The sequence below is a fragment of the Macrobrachium nipponense genome, chromosome 25 (assembly GCF_015104395.2).
Source record: "Macrobrachium nipponense isolate FS-2020 chromosome 25, ASM1510439v2, whole genome shotgun sequence".
Taxonomy (NCBI): Eukaryota; Metazoa; Arthropoda; class Malacostraca; order Decapoda; family Palaemonidae; genus Macrobrachium; species Macrobrachium nipponense.
This window is the reverse complement of record NC_087214.1, coordinates 34043424-34059831: the sequence shown is the minus strand read 5'-3', so window position 1 is coordinate 34059831 and position 16408 is coordinate 34043424. Positions and strand designations below refer to the sequence as shown.

The window sequence follows — 16408 nt, the reverse complement described above, 5'->3', positions numbered from 1 at the left end:
GAGCCATAGGTTTGTGTTTAAAATTATTTCCTGTGTTATTACACATCTAGATAAAAAATGAATTTGCAGCGTAAGGAGTGAGAGCTTGTTTTGTGAGTTCCATTATCAAGTAAATTTCATCTGCTTTAGTCTTATATTACTACCTTTAATTGTTGAGAGACAGTATTCCCATGATGTAAATTAATACTGAAAACCAGGTATCATAATTTGCTTCAAACAATTTCTGAAGCAGAATTTCAATCATTTCAAGCCTCTGCTTCTTCCTCATATTCATTATCTTGAGCTGTCTGGAATTTTAACCACTGATATAGAGGAAGGGATTTGGATAATTTGCACAGAAGAGATTTAAACTACAAAAATAGAATGCCAATTAAGGACGACTCATGAAGCTTCCTAATGAAAGACAAGAACTATAGAAGTCATATTTCCTTATTTATTATATCATTAACCAACAATTGGATGTCACTATTTCACTAACTTTAGTGTTTAATGAAATACCTAATGCAGTACTATCTACTAATAGGGAACTGTATAACCCAGTGTAAAAATATCCTCATTCCCTAAGCTTACTAAAAAAAAAATACCAATATAATGAGTGACAAAAGTTAGTCATAAGGAAATCACTGCACAGTACGTATATTTCTAAACTACAAAAATTTCACCACACCAACCCTATGACATAAGGGCAATAGAAGTCACAGTATGTCAGACCTACCTTAGCATCAATTTCATTGTTCAGGCTATCGTGGAGAGTGGCAGCATCCATCACAATACTGGAGGCAAGCTGTCGAAACTCTCGCAATTCCTGCAAAGGTAAACACTGATAAACTAGGCATACCTTGACAATAATTTTAATGCATCTCCATACACAAATTCATGATGACTTGCAACTGAAACACTTTCACATACCTTTACATTCAGATTAACAGTTAAATTCTCTTCCAATTCCTCATTGTCTTCATTGACTGGTGGTGAATGGAGGGCAGTCTGGGTGGCTGCATAGAGACGGGTAGTCACTTTCAAGAGTTCACGGACAGCTAATTTATCTGCTCCGTACAACTTCACTGTATTTATTTTAATGCCCATCTTCTGATACTGTAATTGAAGCATGTAATTTATCTTATCATATATGCTTAATATTACTAGTAGATTCATTACCAAATACCTCATTAAAATGTAACAAATTAAATTTACTTATAGTAGTTTTTCAAAGCTTTAAAGGAAAATCTGAGTTCCTTGAACAAAACTACTTGTAACAAAACAAGAAAGAACAGTCTCCATAAAATACTTACAAAGAAAACGGCAGCAATGCGAATAAGCAAAACGCGGTCCGGTTCAAAATCAATGACGCTGCTGACTTCATACTCACTGTCCACGATTTTCATGGCCCAGATTAGGATTTCGGAAACCAGAGGGAAATTGGGTGTTGAAAAATTTTCCATGGATATTACCCTATGGAATCCTAATACCTTTGTGTGCTCAATCAAGTCTGGAAAATAAAATTAAACATGGAACAAATAAATTCCTTTCCACAAAAAAAATTCCAAATTTACAGAACAAAATAAATAAATAAACTTAATCAGAGAGAAAAACTTTGACTTACTTCTTATTTCCCGGTAAGACATCTTCCAATAGTAAACTCTCAGGTTTGCTCAGAGAACCTGTTGAAAGAAACGACTTTCAGTAAACCAGACATGTGCAAAACTGACCTAGTATATTGTATTAAGTGAAGATCACAGTTTTGATAGTTAACTATGAAAGTTAACGACTCATTTCTGAGAGTAACAACAAATGATACGCTGAACTATACAAGGAAATAAATTTACTTTCCAAAATTAAAATGATAACATACTAGCAACATGATAAAATCAGTAAAGCAATTTTAATCCAAATGGAAACATTTCACTAGATTCTACAAACTAAAGCTACTACTGTATTTTATAGGCTTGGCATCTTGCTCAGCTCTCTTCACTAAATATGTAGATCTTTTCTCTGTTACTCATACATATTTATGTTTCTTTATACCCACTTCCCCTTAGACGAGGTGGGCATAGTAGTGCGCATTTTCTGTTCATATAACACTCCCCAAAATGAAAAATTCCTCCCAAGGCTAAACAGAACCTTCTTTCTTACCCCAGAAAAATCCTGAAAGGACAGATCGCACCGTTATATTTAAATAATCTTTTCATTTAGCAAAGCCTGTTTTCTAAAAGCCTAACTTGTGGATTGGAATGGAATAGAACATTTAGGGCAGATGTCAAGCAGTGAGATCTATGAGGTCATTCAGTGCTGAAAGGGATATTGAGAGTAAAATGGTTTTAAAAGTCTGACAGGCTAAAGAAAACCTTGCAGTTGTACTACAAAAAAATTGTTAGGAAAGGGTGGAAAGTCAGAGTCCTACATGAACAGAGGCACAGTAAAAGGAATGAAAGAGGTTGCAGCGATGGGGTCGAATGGACGCTGCAGAGAACCTCATAAGACTTTACTTTAGTTACGCAGTCTGATTCCAGCCATGTGGAACGGGACAGGTTTCTCATACATAAATGAACATGACCTTACCTATAATGCCAGGTCCTAGCCTAACAAGATCTTACCTACATAACCTACCTGACGTTGGGGGTGGGGGGGGTAAGGAGTAACCACTGTCCCGGCCGGCAACTGGAGGGAATCAGGTTGTGCAAATGAAGTAAGTTTTACCAAGAACCTTAAGTAATAACTAAAGTGACCAAGTGACGTGCATTGACAGTAGGTACAATTCCCCTCCCCCCACCACCTATGGGGGCTTCTCTTGAGATTTTGCAAGGGCTATTTTCTCTACCATTCCTAAATGTCCAGATAATGAAGTATATCCAGGTACGTATTTTTTTCCTTTACACATACAAACGCCATAGAGGTGGTACCCCCTGGCTGTCATCGGGGTACTTTATCTTAATACCTAGGTACTAGCTAATCAACAAAAACCATAAGTAAACTTTAAAAAATTAATAAAACAATCCTAAAACCTCATCTGAAGTCACTCACATGAATCAGAGGATTCTAATCCTCGCTTTGCAACGTAGCGGAGTTACGACGCCACCATAGTTCAAACCAATCAATCAATTACAGGTGAGCGAAACACCTGCTCCCAACACAGTCAATTGACAGCGGCTTGTTTACACTGACAGAAGGGGGCGGGGCCTCTTGGATGACGTCATAATGCCACCCTAGGGAATAAGTGACTTTTCGAGGCATGTATTTGATTTTAGGCATTTAAAATTATATATATATATATATATATATAAATATATATATATATAATATATATATATAATATATGATAATTATCACATCGAACCGTGATCCATTTATATATCAATTCCAAGCTACAAATCAACTTTAAAAATTCCCCTTCGGTACATATATGAAAATATATCATTTGGGAGGTAAAAGTGAATTTAGATATTAAAGGACATTTGTAGCTTGAATTGCTATATATATATATATATATATATATATATATATATATATATATTATATATATATATATATATATATATATATATATTAATAATATATATATATATAAAGAGGGAGAGAGATAGTGAGAGAAGTACTACCAATCCGTTTACGTGGCCAATAACACCTTTCATGAATTTGGGAAGAAACTCCCAAGATTAAAATATTGACAAAACTCGTGAATTCAACGTGTAGTCATCATACAAAAAGTAAGATTTTCATATTAAAAAAAGAATTCATAGTGTGGTCATAGTAGTATTATCAGTAACTTAATATCTGTCCGAAGATATAAGGAACTTCTGATAAGTATTACCTTTATGAGAGCTGAGACCAAAGACATATAAAAAGGCATTAATTAGTACTCAACACAAGCACAATTACGACAGTAGAATACAGTTATATATATATATATATATATATATATATATATAATATATATATATATATAAACTGTATGTATGTCCGTATTTATAAAAGTCTCGACTTTTATCACAAGAAATACATTCTCTGATTTTTCTATTTTTGAATGAGGCCATTTCCAGTGATTCGTTGTGCATAAGTTGCCGTAATAATAATAATAATAATAATAATAATAATAATAATAATAATAATAATAATAATAATAATAATAATAATAATAATAATAAACTCACTACAATTTCTCCTCTGTTTACCTAATTCTGAAGTATGGCTTTTTCGAGGGACATATTGAAGCAACCACTGCATAGTGATATTTGCTTATGATAAACACGTGTTGTCCGTCGTAATATAGGTAAATCATTACTATTTGTCGTAATTATTCGGTTCACGTTGGTGTTAATTGAGGAATCAGTAAAATGTTGCGAAATAATGGGAAAGGCTTCAGTAATTGAGTAGTACCTATTTCATGATGATCTCTTAGCTTAGTCTTGGCTTTCATGACCTACCTAAGGATTTAGCCTAGGTATTTTAATTGTTTAGAAGACGTATATACTTATTTTTTACATATTTTAGTTGTTTAGGAGATGTATATATTTATTTTTATATGTTTTAGTTCTTTAGAAGACCTACTAGCCCTATATATTTATTTTTTACGTATTTTAATTATTAAGAAGACATATAGGTTGGCTGTATTTATTTTTTTACTTGTTTATAAGACTATATATTTAGTTTATAAGCATTTTAATTGTTTAGAAGACGGGTATATTTGTTTACGTATTTTAATTGTTTAGAAGACAGGTATATTTCTTTACGTATTTTAATTGTTTAGAAGACGTAGGCTACATTTATTTATTTTATTCCTAGCTTTTTTTATTTTACTGTGATTTGCTCCTTCATCCATTTTGTTTAAGGTAGCATGACCCTGCCGCCCTGCTGGTTACGGTAATGAAGGGGATACAGTCCCATCATCACACCTAACTTGACCTAAGCTAATGCACTTTACTACCTAATCATAGTGGGAGATACTCGAATGCATTTTATCTTTCCAGTTTCCGGGGGTGAGTTTAGAACTACGAGAACAGGTTCCACCATATCCTGACCATTACAGGTTAATTATAGTTGACCACCGAAAAATGTTAAATTCTTAATTGTAGGGGAAATGATTGAATGGACTTCTGGGAGCCACCTCACCTGTTCGGCAGCCACCTTCCCAAAAAAGTACTTTAACATGTCCTGTAATCCTGGATAGACGTGAGTTAAGAGCCAGCAGCATCCGTCGAAGCAACACCTGAGACCTCTACTTTCCTCTCTAAGTCACTTTTTTTTCTTCCAAGTCACAAATGAAGGCCAAAATTTCCGATTTTCAGGAAGGTGGCCTAAAAAATAACATTAAATTCTCAATTAGTGACCAAAATACCATAGAAAAAGTCAATTTCCAAGGAAATACCCGACACGCCACTGTTACTTAGATCTACCCTATTCTATCTACCTAATCTCACTTAAGACGCTGTGCCCTGACCTGGCTTCGTACCCCTCAAGGCCTCGACCCCCCAAGTCACACTAAACATCAGAAACAGTGGACTAAGCATTTGCTCAGAGATAGTGTTAACAACTGATCCCATCATCCTGTAAGCTACCACTTGGGTAGTTTTGAGAATGGTAAAACTGAAGACCACTAATGTGCCCCTAAGGTTCGGTAACTTCCATTTTATGTTCAAAATAGGCACTGTGTTTAGTACCGGCCTTTTGGGGATGACTTTAAAAATAAACTAAAGATGATGAATATCATAACCACAAACAAAAACAAACAAAATCTGGAACATAAGTTTAAAAGGCACCAAATAGCCTAGTTTGACCAGCAACTGGCTGAACTAGGCCACAGTGGCAGTCTTCAGTTTTACCTTAAGAGATAAGGGAGCAGGCTCAGATACTATCTCCAAGTGCAAGCGTAGTCCATGTTTCCAATGTTCAGTGTTACTTCAGTCAGAGTCCACGAAGGCAAAACCCCCACTGCCAGGTCAAGGCACGCCACCCAAGTCAACTTAGGAAGGTAAGGTCTCGTTTCCGTCATTCTCAACTGGCTCCATCTTTTCTAACTTAACCCTACTTAGGGTGAAATGCCCAACCTGGCTGACACTACGGTCTCTTTGACCAACCCCCTACCCTATACGTATGTTGTTTTTATTTATGAGGGATACATCCGAACCTGACTAAAAGTCCCCATCCATTGATTCCCTTTAACCTTTGCTGAAAAATTTTGTTAATGCTACTTACAAAGATACCTCTCAAGTTTCTTGAATATTAAGAGCCACAGTGGATATAGGCTAGATCTAGCCAAAAGCTTCCCAAAAATCCTTTTATCTGATTGTGAAAGGTCCGTAGCTGTTATCAGGGAGAGCGTAAATTGTGCCCTACAGCAGTTACTTCAGTGGAGGAAGGTTGGAAGGCCTTGAGCATATAGACCTCAGTTGCCAGGTGTAAGGGAAATAAAATGAGTCACAGTGATACTTGAGAGTCATCTGAGTCAGTGAGGGAGTGGGATCTTACACATCCGAATAATTTTAGTCTAGTCAGAGGCTGATGATTCAGCTGGGTCATAGGAAGTAGATGAGATCTTTTTTGCATGGACAACAAAGATGGCAAGCACTGGAAACAGTAGTTGTCTTGGTTGATCATTGCTATAGGTAGTCATTCAATAGGACCTGTTCTTTTGATGACAAGAGCTACTGATTTGTTTGTTTGAATTTTGTATGCTTAGGATCATTTTTGGCCTTGAACAATTACTTACTTATGGGCTAGGCACAGAGCAGCATAAATAAGTGTGAATTTGGGTCAGAACACTACGACCAGCGGTTGGTTAGAACACCAGAGCTTGAGGCTAGAGGAAGTTCCTCGTTGGACGAGTGGTTTTTGCACTCCGCTACCAATCCAGTGGTCTGAAGTCCAATTCTCGGCCGGCTAACACGGAATCAGAGGAATTTATTTCTGGTGATAGAAATTCATTTCTCGATATAATGTGGTAGTTTGGGTCCCAGCTCAGTGGTCTGGTAAAACTAAGATATACTTTGAGGCTAGAGGGCTGCAAATTGTTATGTTGATCATCCACCCTCCAATCATCAAACATACCAAATTGCAGCCAGAGCTCTTACCTCAAGAGTTTTTATTTTATTTAAAGTTAAATTTAGCCAAGATCGTGTGTCTGGCAATGTAACAACACAGGCCACCTTGGCCAGCTGAGAGTTTTATGGGCTATGGCTGTCATACAGCATTATATGCTGTACAGAAAACTCAGTTGCACCGAAGAAACTTGGGCACAATTTTTACTTTTACAGATATCTGTGTAGTCAAAGGCTTCACATGGTATTTTCAGTTGAGAATTGTAGGCAGTCCATGGTTAACAGTAAGGGTTCAGTTATCGCCCAAGCGCCGGTAACTGAAAATCACCGTTAACCAAGTAGTAGTAAATGGGATTCACGACGCCAAAAAGGGTATGATGTGCTCAATGGCGATGTTAACCAGTTAACAGCTCCATTAAACGGTTTATCAGCAACGACAAACTGCCTACGGTTGCTGAAAATCTGGTTAACGTGAAATAGAGATCTAAGTATATATGTTACATAGGTATACAAAACTTTTAATTTTTTCATCTTGGTCAGTAACCCTATTGTTTATAACTTTCAGGTTTATAATGGACTCCCAGAGAATCAATGACTCTTTTGAAAATGGCAGGAATGAAGTCGCAAGAAATAAAAAGCAGAAAAGCACTCCCATATCCCAGCTGACTCGTGAAGTAAGTAGCTATTCTTGCACATGAGCCGTTTCGATAAACTGGCGATATGTAATGTTCTGAATGCTTGATCTCTGTCAGAGTAAATTGTTCAGCTGTGATGCCATTCCATTGTAGTTAATTTCTTCATACACGTGAAACGGCATTGCCAGTCTTTATAATTAACTCGAGACTAAATACAGTAAAGAAAGACTATGTGGACTTTTGTTGTGACCCTCCGATATGGACTATTTTGTACATAATTGTTGTGTAATTCCTATATATACTATACTGTTATTATAATTCCAAAGCAATGTGTCAGCATTCAGTTGAAATTTTGATTCATAAATCATTTGGTACTACAGTAGTAGTATTTGTTACGTCTTATGTTCGTCCATTCCAGGAACTTGAAGCACGATTATTGCAAATAGAAGCCCACAATAAACAGCTTCAGAACCTTCTTGCCAAGAGTCAAGGTGTTGCAGTTGAGACAGGGAAACCCAGGAAAGAGAGGCCCTTTGACTTTTCAAAGTGAGTTCATGCTAGACATGTCATTTTCTGTAAAAGTGTTTCTTTCTCGAGTCAAGGGTTCGTGTGTTTGATGTTTTACTAGAAATGGGGACAGAATGAAAAATTGCTTGTAGAAATGGGTATGGTTAGAGTAAAGCAGTGTAAAGGAGGCAAGATAGAGGAAGTGTAAGAAAGAGAAAAAAGTAGAGAGATGAATCTTAATGACTTGAAACAGATCATAATAATGATTTACAGTTTTCCATCTCAGGTATTCCAAACGTCATGTGCTTTTGAAGTTTGCCTACTTAGGGTGGGATTACAGTGGCTTTGCTGTGCAGGAAGACACCCAGCAAACAATTGAGGCACAAATCTTTTCTGCTCTGATGAAAACTCGCTTAATAGAGTCAAGAGAAACTTCCAACTACCACAGGTGAGTTATTCTGAGGAGGTTGGTTAGTGTGTCCTGATGCAGTCCATTCTTTTGTGCATATTTTTCTTTTGGTATATACAGGATTACATAACTTTGCAATACAACAGTACCGGTGGGCTTCTTACCATGATTGTAGGCACTACTTCATTTAAATTATTTTATTATTAACATTGCAGATGTGGCAGAACCGACAAAGGTGTAAGCGCCTTTGACCAGGTCATTTCCATTACCTTACGGAGTCGTCTCACTTCGGGAACTGGCGTCATTGTTGGGGATGACAAGCCAACAGCATGCGTGGATGGTGATGATCAGGAAATTAACTATGTCATGTTACTGAATAAGGGTAAGAGAGCTTTGATCGTAGAATCTAGTTAATTATCTCTTTATTTGATGGTAATGGTTAGGAAGCAGAAAGTTGTATGAGATTAAAACTAACTTGCACTGCAAATTGATTTAAGGGATCAGTTGATCAAAGGGTCAAATATCCATGTTTCGATTTAGACAGAATTGAGGTGATGCACTGATAAAAGAAGTACGTATAATATGACTTCAGAGTGATAGGAATTATCTTGTCATTTCTGATAAGCAAAAGCAATGCTTACTGTGTGAATGTATTGTCAACAAACTGTGCAGTGCTGTGACCATTTTAGTATTTTCTTGTATCCTAATGAAGTGTATTCATTTTGAGCACTGACATCTTGTAGTTTAAATCAATATTTATTACCATCTTAAATTTTGTTGAATTGGTGTTTTGTCAAGATGGGTTTTACCCTCAGAATGGAAGAGCATTCAGTAGACCAGCTGCCAGCTCCATCCAGATTATTCCTGATCATCTTTTATTGCTTTTATAACCAGTGGCGGCTCGTGGATTATTCACAGGGGTGCTGTTACTTATTTCCTTTTTTTAGATTCCTTCATATTAACTGCATAAACCATGCATTATAAGATCTATAGTCTATATTAATATATAGATATATATATATATATATTTATTTTCATACAATGACTTACCTGTCAGATATATACATAGCTAAGACTCCGTCGTCCCCGACAGAAATTCAAATTTCGCGCCACTCGCTACCGGTAGGTCAGGTGATCTACCTGCCTGCCCTGGGCGGCAGGACTAGGAACCATTCCCGTTTTCTATCATATTTTCTCTGTCGCCGGTGGTATCAACATTGTTGTTACTACCTCCTGACTGGAATTCGCTTTTCAAGACTTTATTGATCATCTTTATTGGATTTCTTGGTGACGTACTGGATCGTTGTTTTGGCATTCGCTACTGTGGACTGGATTTTCTGGACTTGCTTTTTTGATTTTTCTAATAGAATGTCCTGATTCAAGTGTTAGTGTGAGAGTGTGTGTGAATGTAGGCTGCAAGGTGAGGATACCGAAGGCTTCGGTTGATCCTCACACTGTATGTCGTAAATGTAGGGGGTTTGACTGTTCTTTGGCTAACACCTGTATTGAGTGTGAAAAGTTGGATGCTAATGAATGGAAGACTCTAACTTCTTACTTGAAGAAGTTAGAGAGGGATAGGATTAGACGGGCTGCACAAAAGAGTGTGAGTACAAGGCCTATTGAGCCTTTTTCTGAGTCTAACTCTCCTTTTGTTTATGAATATGATTCTCCCTAGTTATCTGAATCCTCACAGGCTTTGCATTCGGATTCGGCTTCTGAAATCGCCAATCTGAAGGCTACTCTTCGTAAAATGAAGACAAAGATGGCGGCCATGCAAGGTAAGGCTAGTGATTGTGATTTACTAAGTGAAGTGAGTGTTCCCAGTGTTGTGGAGGGGGGCGTCTGACCGTCCCTGCGATGCTCCCAGGCCTAGACCTCTTCCAAACTCACATACCCAGAGGAGTAGGAAAGTCGAAAGTCGTACGGATTTGTGGGGAATCCCCAACGGTCAGGCGTCCCTTCAGCAGGTTCTGTTTCGTTACAGTCTGCTCAGGACCGCTCTAATAGAAGCGTCCTACGAGATTGTTTCTCGTCGTCCGTTCTCCTTCACCTAAACGAGGGTGGAAGGACTCGGATCTTTCTAGGCCACTGAAAAGGCATTGGAAAGAGCGCGCGTTCGACTCGAGCCCGGAACGCTTCTCGGAGGAAGCTCCTTCTTCTATCAAGAAGGCTAAGCTGGTTTCGACGCCTCCTAGAGCAGTATTTTGGAGGATCGCACTCCTTCGAGTTCTCCTGCTTCTTCTATTGAAGAGGACGCTGGGGTGGCTTCCAAGAGGATATTGCTTGCAGTTCAAGAGCAGATTGCCTCTTTGGTTGGAGTTCTTTCGAGGGATCCCCCTCGCAAGAAGGACGCTAGACTTCCTATTAAGAAGTCTCGTCTTCTTTCACCAGCCAGACGTGAAGCGTCCGCCAGACATGGGACGTCTTCCAGGCGCGAAGAGTCGTACAAACGTCAGGATCTATCCGAGCGAGTTGCTCTAGATCAGGATACGCTCAGGCGTGAGGCGCCAGCCAGCTGCGAGGCGCCAGTTAGGCGTGAGATTCAGCCAAGCGCGGAGGCGCCAGCCAAGCGCGAGGATTCAGCCAGCGCGAGGCGCCAGCCAGGCGCGAGGAGTCAACATTGCGTGAGGCGCCAGACAAGCGCGAGACGTCAGCCAGGCGCGAGATGCCAGCCAGGCTACACGCTCCAGCCAAGCGTGAAGCGCCAGCCAAGCGCGAGGCGCAAGACAAGCGCGAGGCACCAGACAAGCGCGAGGCGCCAGCCAAGCGCGAGGAGCTGTTCAGGCGCGAGAAGTCAAGCAGACGCGAGACTTCTTTTAGACGTGAGAGAGAGTCGGTTCACTCTATGAGCCCCTCTCCTAGTAGGAGTTTGTCACCAGTAGAGAGAGAACGGGATGAAGATCCTCTCGTTTTTCAGACCGATTCTCCACAAGGTGTAGAAGGAGATTCGGAAGAAGAGGGTGACGGTAGAGAAGGAGTCTCGAACTATAAAGTTCTGACTGACCTTCTTTTACGGGAATACGGAGATTCTTTAACTCCTGCCCGCTCCTCCTTCGCCTCGATCACTGTTTTCGAGTGCGATTGTGCCTAAGTCTTCGTGGGGCGGTCTTGAAGATGAGACCTACGATCTCTATGAAGAGAGCGCTTCAGTCCTTAGACAAATGGATGTTGTCTAAGAAGGATCTGGGCAGGACCACCTTCTGTATGCCTCCAGCCATACTTTCTGGCACAAGAGAGGTTCTGGTACCGAACTGGGGAGAACATGGGCCTTTCTCTCCCAGCGGCAGCCGAAGCGGACTTTTCAACCTTGGTTGACTCGTCAAGGAGACACGCTTTGAATGGAGCTCGCGTATCTTGGGCGATTTCGGAGACGGATCATCTCCTCAAGGGACTCTTCCATATTTTGGAAGTGTTTAATTTCCTAGACTGGTCCCTTGGGGTGATGTCTAAGAAAGCTCATGACTCGGATGGTCTAGACCCGAAGTCATTCTGAGTATTCTTGCTTGTATTGACAAGGCGGTACAAGACGGATCAGGAGAAATCTCCTCTCTTTTCGGAGCAGTACTCCTTAAGAAGAGGAGTATTTTTAGTTCCTTCCTAACCAAGGCGGTTTCTCCCTCACAGAGAGCAGCCCTGGTTTTCGCTCCATGTCTGACTTCCTGTTTCCTTCTCAGTTAGTGAAGGACATTTCTCGATCACTGACTGAGAAGGCGACTCAGGATCTTCTCCTGCAATCTGCAAGGAAGAAGAGACCACTTGTTTCAGTTGACAAGAAAGGACCGACTTCTACGGTTCAGCCCTTTCGAGGAGGCCCCTCTCTCCAGAGCTACCTCTAAGAGAAGAGGTCTTGAGAGGAGTAAGGCTCCTTCCCGTCCCTTTAAGAAAGGGAAGTGAGACAGACAGCCTCCAAAACACCAGTGGGGGCCAGGCTTCTCGAATTTTGCAGACCGCCTGGTCACTCATAAACTCAGAGGCCTCTACCATGTCCATAATCAGGAATGGATATCTTATCCCCTTCCAAGACAGTCCTCCACTAACGACCATTCCGTGGGAACTGTCAGCCAGATACAAGGACCCTGTACTGAGGGATACTCTTCGTCTGATGGTGAATCAAATGTGGGACAAAAGAGCTATAGAACTGGTTCTAGAGCAAATATCTCCGGGGTTTTACAACCGGCTTTTCCTGGTTGCGAAAGCCTCAGGGGGCTGGAGACCAGTTCTAGATGTCAGCGCTCTGAACAAGTTCGTTCGAAAGGAGAAGTTCTCTATGGAGACTTCGGCCTCAGTCCTTGCGGCGTTACGTCAAGGAGATTGGATGGTGTCGCTGGATCTCCAGGACGCCTATTTTCATGTCCCGATTCACCCTTCGTCGAAGAAGTACCTCCGTTTCATGACGGGGGGAAGGATCTTTCAGTTCAGGGCCTTGTGTTTCGGCCTGTCCACAGCTCCTCAGGTCTTCACAAACCTGATGAGGAATGTGGCGAGGTTTCTTCACCTCAAAGGCGTCAACATCTCTCTATATTTGGACGATTGGCTCATCAGGGCCAGAACAGAGAGACAGTGTTTGGAGGACCTTTCTTTGACCCTAGACCTGATAAAGACGTTGGGACTACTCGTGAACCTCGAGAAGTCACAGCTGATTCCCAGACAGAACTTGGTCTATCTGGGGATTCAGATGGATTCTCGGGGTTTTCGAGTATTTCCTTCGCAAGAGAGAATCGTGAGAGGCTTGGAAAAAGTCTCTCTCTTCTTAGGGAAAGAACGGACTTCGGCGAGGGAATGGTTAAGCCTGCTAGGCACCCTTTCCTCGCTCGAACAGTTCTTTCCTCTAGGAAGACTACATCTTCGCCCTCTTCAGTTTTTCCTAAGGAGATCTTGGAACTGGAAGACGGGACTTCTCGTCCGACAGTTTTCTCCTTCCAATGGAGATGAAACCACACCTGCAATGGTGGTTGTCCCCTCTAAAAGAGAACAAGGGAATTTCTCTGGAAGTTCCGAACCCAAGCCGAGTGTTGTATTCCGACGCATCGGAGAAGGGTTGGGGAGCAACACTAGGACGAGAGAAGTGTCAGGCACCTGGAAGGCAGCACAGGTGTCCTGGCACATAAATTGCAAAGAACTCTAGCAGTTCACTTGGCGCTAAAGTTCTTCGAACCCTTTGTGACGAACAGTGTGGTCCAAGTGAATGTGGACAACACTACAGCCCTGTCCTACATCGGAAGCAAGGAGGAACGCACTCAGGGTCGCTTTACGAGATAGCAAGAGATCTGCTAATTTGGCCTCACAAAGAAACATCTCCCTCCTGACGAGATTTGTTCAGGGGACGAGAAACGTCAGGGCGGACAGACTGAGCAGGAGAAGCCAGGTCCTTCACACAGAATGGACTCTTCATTCAGAGGTGTGTCAGAGTCTTTGGGATCTTTGGGGCACTCCTCACGTAGATCTGTTCGCCACATTCCTTTCCAAAAGGCTGGAAGTCTTTTGTTCAGTGGTGGAAGATCCAAGAGCTCTCGTGGTCGACGCCTTCCTGCTGGACTGGTCTCATTGTGGACGTGTACGCTTTCCCCCCTTTCAAAATCCTGGGACAAGTGTTGAGAAAGTTCGTAGCATCCAACGGGACAAGGATGACCCTGATAGCCCCGTTTTTGGCCAGCACAAGATTGGTTTGCAGAGGTGCTGGAGTGGACAGTAGACTTCCCAAGATCCCTTCCAAAAAGGATGGATCTTCTCAGACAGCCACACTTCGAGAGGTTTCATCAAAACCTCCCGCTCTCGCTCTGACTGCCTTTCGACTATCGAAAGACTTGTCAGAGCGAGGGGGTTTTCTCGCGAAGCTGCAAGCGCTATCGCTAGAGCCAGCAGAGCTTCCACTAGACGAGTCTATCAGTCGAAGTGGGAGGTATTCAGAAGGTGGTGTAAGTCTAAGAGTTGTCCCTCCTCCAGTACCTCTATAACCGAAATCGCTGATTTCCTTTGTTCTTGAGAGAGGTCTCTCATTTGTCTGTATCGACGATCAAAGGATACAGGAGCATGCTTTCGGCAGTATTTAGAAAACAGAGGCCTAGACATTGCTGAGAATAAAGATCTGCACGACTTGATTAGATCGTTTGAAACGACAAAATCGAAGGAACTAACTCCTCCCAGCTGAAACCTGGACGTAGTTCTCAAGTTCCTTTCGTCTGACAGATTTGAGCCTCCCCACGTAGCTTCGTTCAGGGATATAACAAGAAAATGCTTGTTTCTCCTATCTTTGGCGACAGCCAAAAGAGTTGGCGAACTTCATGCCCTAGAAGATGAAGTCGGCTTTAACAAAGACTCGGCCTTTTGCTCGTTTAGAACTCTGTTTCTAGCGAAGAATGAAAATCCATCGAATCCCTGGCCCAAGAGATTCGAGATCAAAGGCTTATCGAGTCTAGTAGGGAGAGAAACAGAGAGGTCTCTTTGCCCGGTAAGAGCCTTGAAGTTCTTCTTACAAAGAAAGAAACAAACGGGAGGCTCTAGACAAAGTCTTTGGTGTTCGATTAAGGACCCCACAAGATCATGTCTAAGAACGCATTAGCTTTCTTCATTAGGAGCGTCATTACGGATGCTCACAAGTTCTGTCCTGACGACTCTTTTCCGCTTTTAAGAGTAAAAGCCCATGAAGTTAGAGCAGTGGCGACGTCTCTCTCTTTTTCAGAAGAATATGTCGTTAAAGAAAATCATTGACACGACATATTGGAGGTGCAATTCAGTTTTTGCATCTCACTATCTTAAAGACGTTCGCGTGACCTACGAGAAATGTTTTTCTCTGGGACCTTTTGTATCGGCGGATACAATACTGGGTACGGGAGCAAACACCAATCCTTAAATTTGTACATACCTTCTACTAGATATGTTCTAGATTTCTGCTGACAAAGAGGGCTCGGTGCTGCACTGGCGGCCAGTCACTGTTGTTCAGTAAGGAACTCTTGTGATATCTTTTAGGGGAGTATTAAAATTTTTTTTGAGAATTTTTGTATGAATGAGTTTTTCGTTTCGAGTTATGGGTTGTTTGTTATGAGTTCGGGGATAACTCAGAACAATTCTATATACTAACATGGTGGTTAGGATCAGGTGGTCGGGATTGGTTATGCTCCTTCACAAGGTGTGTTGTCATAGAAGTGGTCCAGTACCCATTGACAAAGTCCTTTTAGGCTCTGGCCGAGTAAGCGGTTCATATACCCATCGACAGACCCACAAGAACTCTAGCCATAGATCTAATATCTCGCTAAAGTCTTGAGGTGATGCAGACTACCGGGCTACAGCCACGAAGTCTACCACCTATCAGGTAGGAAACCGGTTTAAGGTTTTTTCTTTTATACCTACAACATATGTTGTTTACCTGTCTATTCCATATTAGCTGTCTCTGACCCTCCACCAAAGGGTGCCAATCAGCTATGTATATATCTGACAGGTAAGTTCATTGTATGAAAATGATATTGTTATAATACAATAAAGTTTCATACATACTTACCTGGCAGATATATACGATTAATGGCCCACCCCAGCCTCCCCGCAGGAGACAGGTGGAAGAGAGAAAATATGATAGAAAACGGGAATGGTTCCTAGTCCTGCCGGCCCACAAACAGGGCAGGCAGGTAGATCACCTGACCTACCGGTAGCGAGTGGCGCGAAATTTGAATTTCTGTCGGGGACGACGGAGTCTTAGCTATGTATATATCTGCCAGGTAAGTATGTATGAAACTTTATTGTATTATAACAATATTATATATATATATATATATATATATATATATATATATATATATATATATATATATATATATATATATATATATATATAA

At 41.1% G+C, this 16408-nt stretch overlaps 2 protein-coding genes across 4 annotated transcripts in view; one reads left to right on the top strand and one right to left on the bottom strand.

The window, feature by feature from the left end:
• LOC135199337 (clusterin-associated protein 1-like) overlaps window positions 1-16408 on the bottom strand; it is a 76657-nt gene that overhangs the window by 6474 nt on the left and 53775 nt on the right. For 2 of the 3 annotated variants that reach the window (XM_064227275.1, XM_064227277.1), the window contains exons 1-5: window positions 3022-3177; window positions 1604-1661; window positions 1293-1489; window positions 910-1095; window positions 716-805 (exon numbers count right to left, since the gene is read on the bottom strand). In XM_064227275.1, the coding sequence (XP_064083345.1) occupies window positions 716-805; window positions 910-1095; window positions 1293-1489; window positions 1604-1625 (495 nt within the window). In that variant the 5' untranslated portion in view covers window positions 1626-1661; window positions 3022-3177. Of the gene's footprint in view, window positions 1-715; window positions 806-909; window positions 1096-1292; window positions 1490-1603; window positions 1662-3021; window positions 3178-16408 lie in introns of those variants that run through there. The other variant, XM_064227276.1, reaches the window with a different exon arrangement.
• LOC135199029 (tRNA pseudouridine(38/39) synthase-like) overlaps window positions 4176-16408 on the top strand; it is a 64414-nt gene continuing 52181 nt past the window's right edge. The window contains 5 exon segments of the mRNA XM_064226945.1: window positions 4176-4267; window positions 7597-7705; window positions 8085-8212; window positions 8460-8621; window positions 8798-8964. Coding sequence (XP_064083015.1) covers window positions 7604-7705; window positions 8085-8212; window positions 8460-8621; window positions 8798-8964 — 559 coding nt within the window. The 5' untranslated portion in view covers window positions 4176-4267; window positions 7597-7603.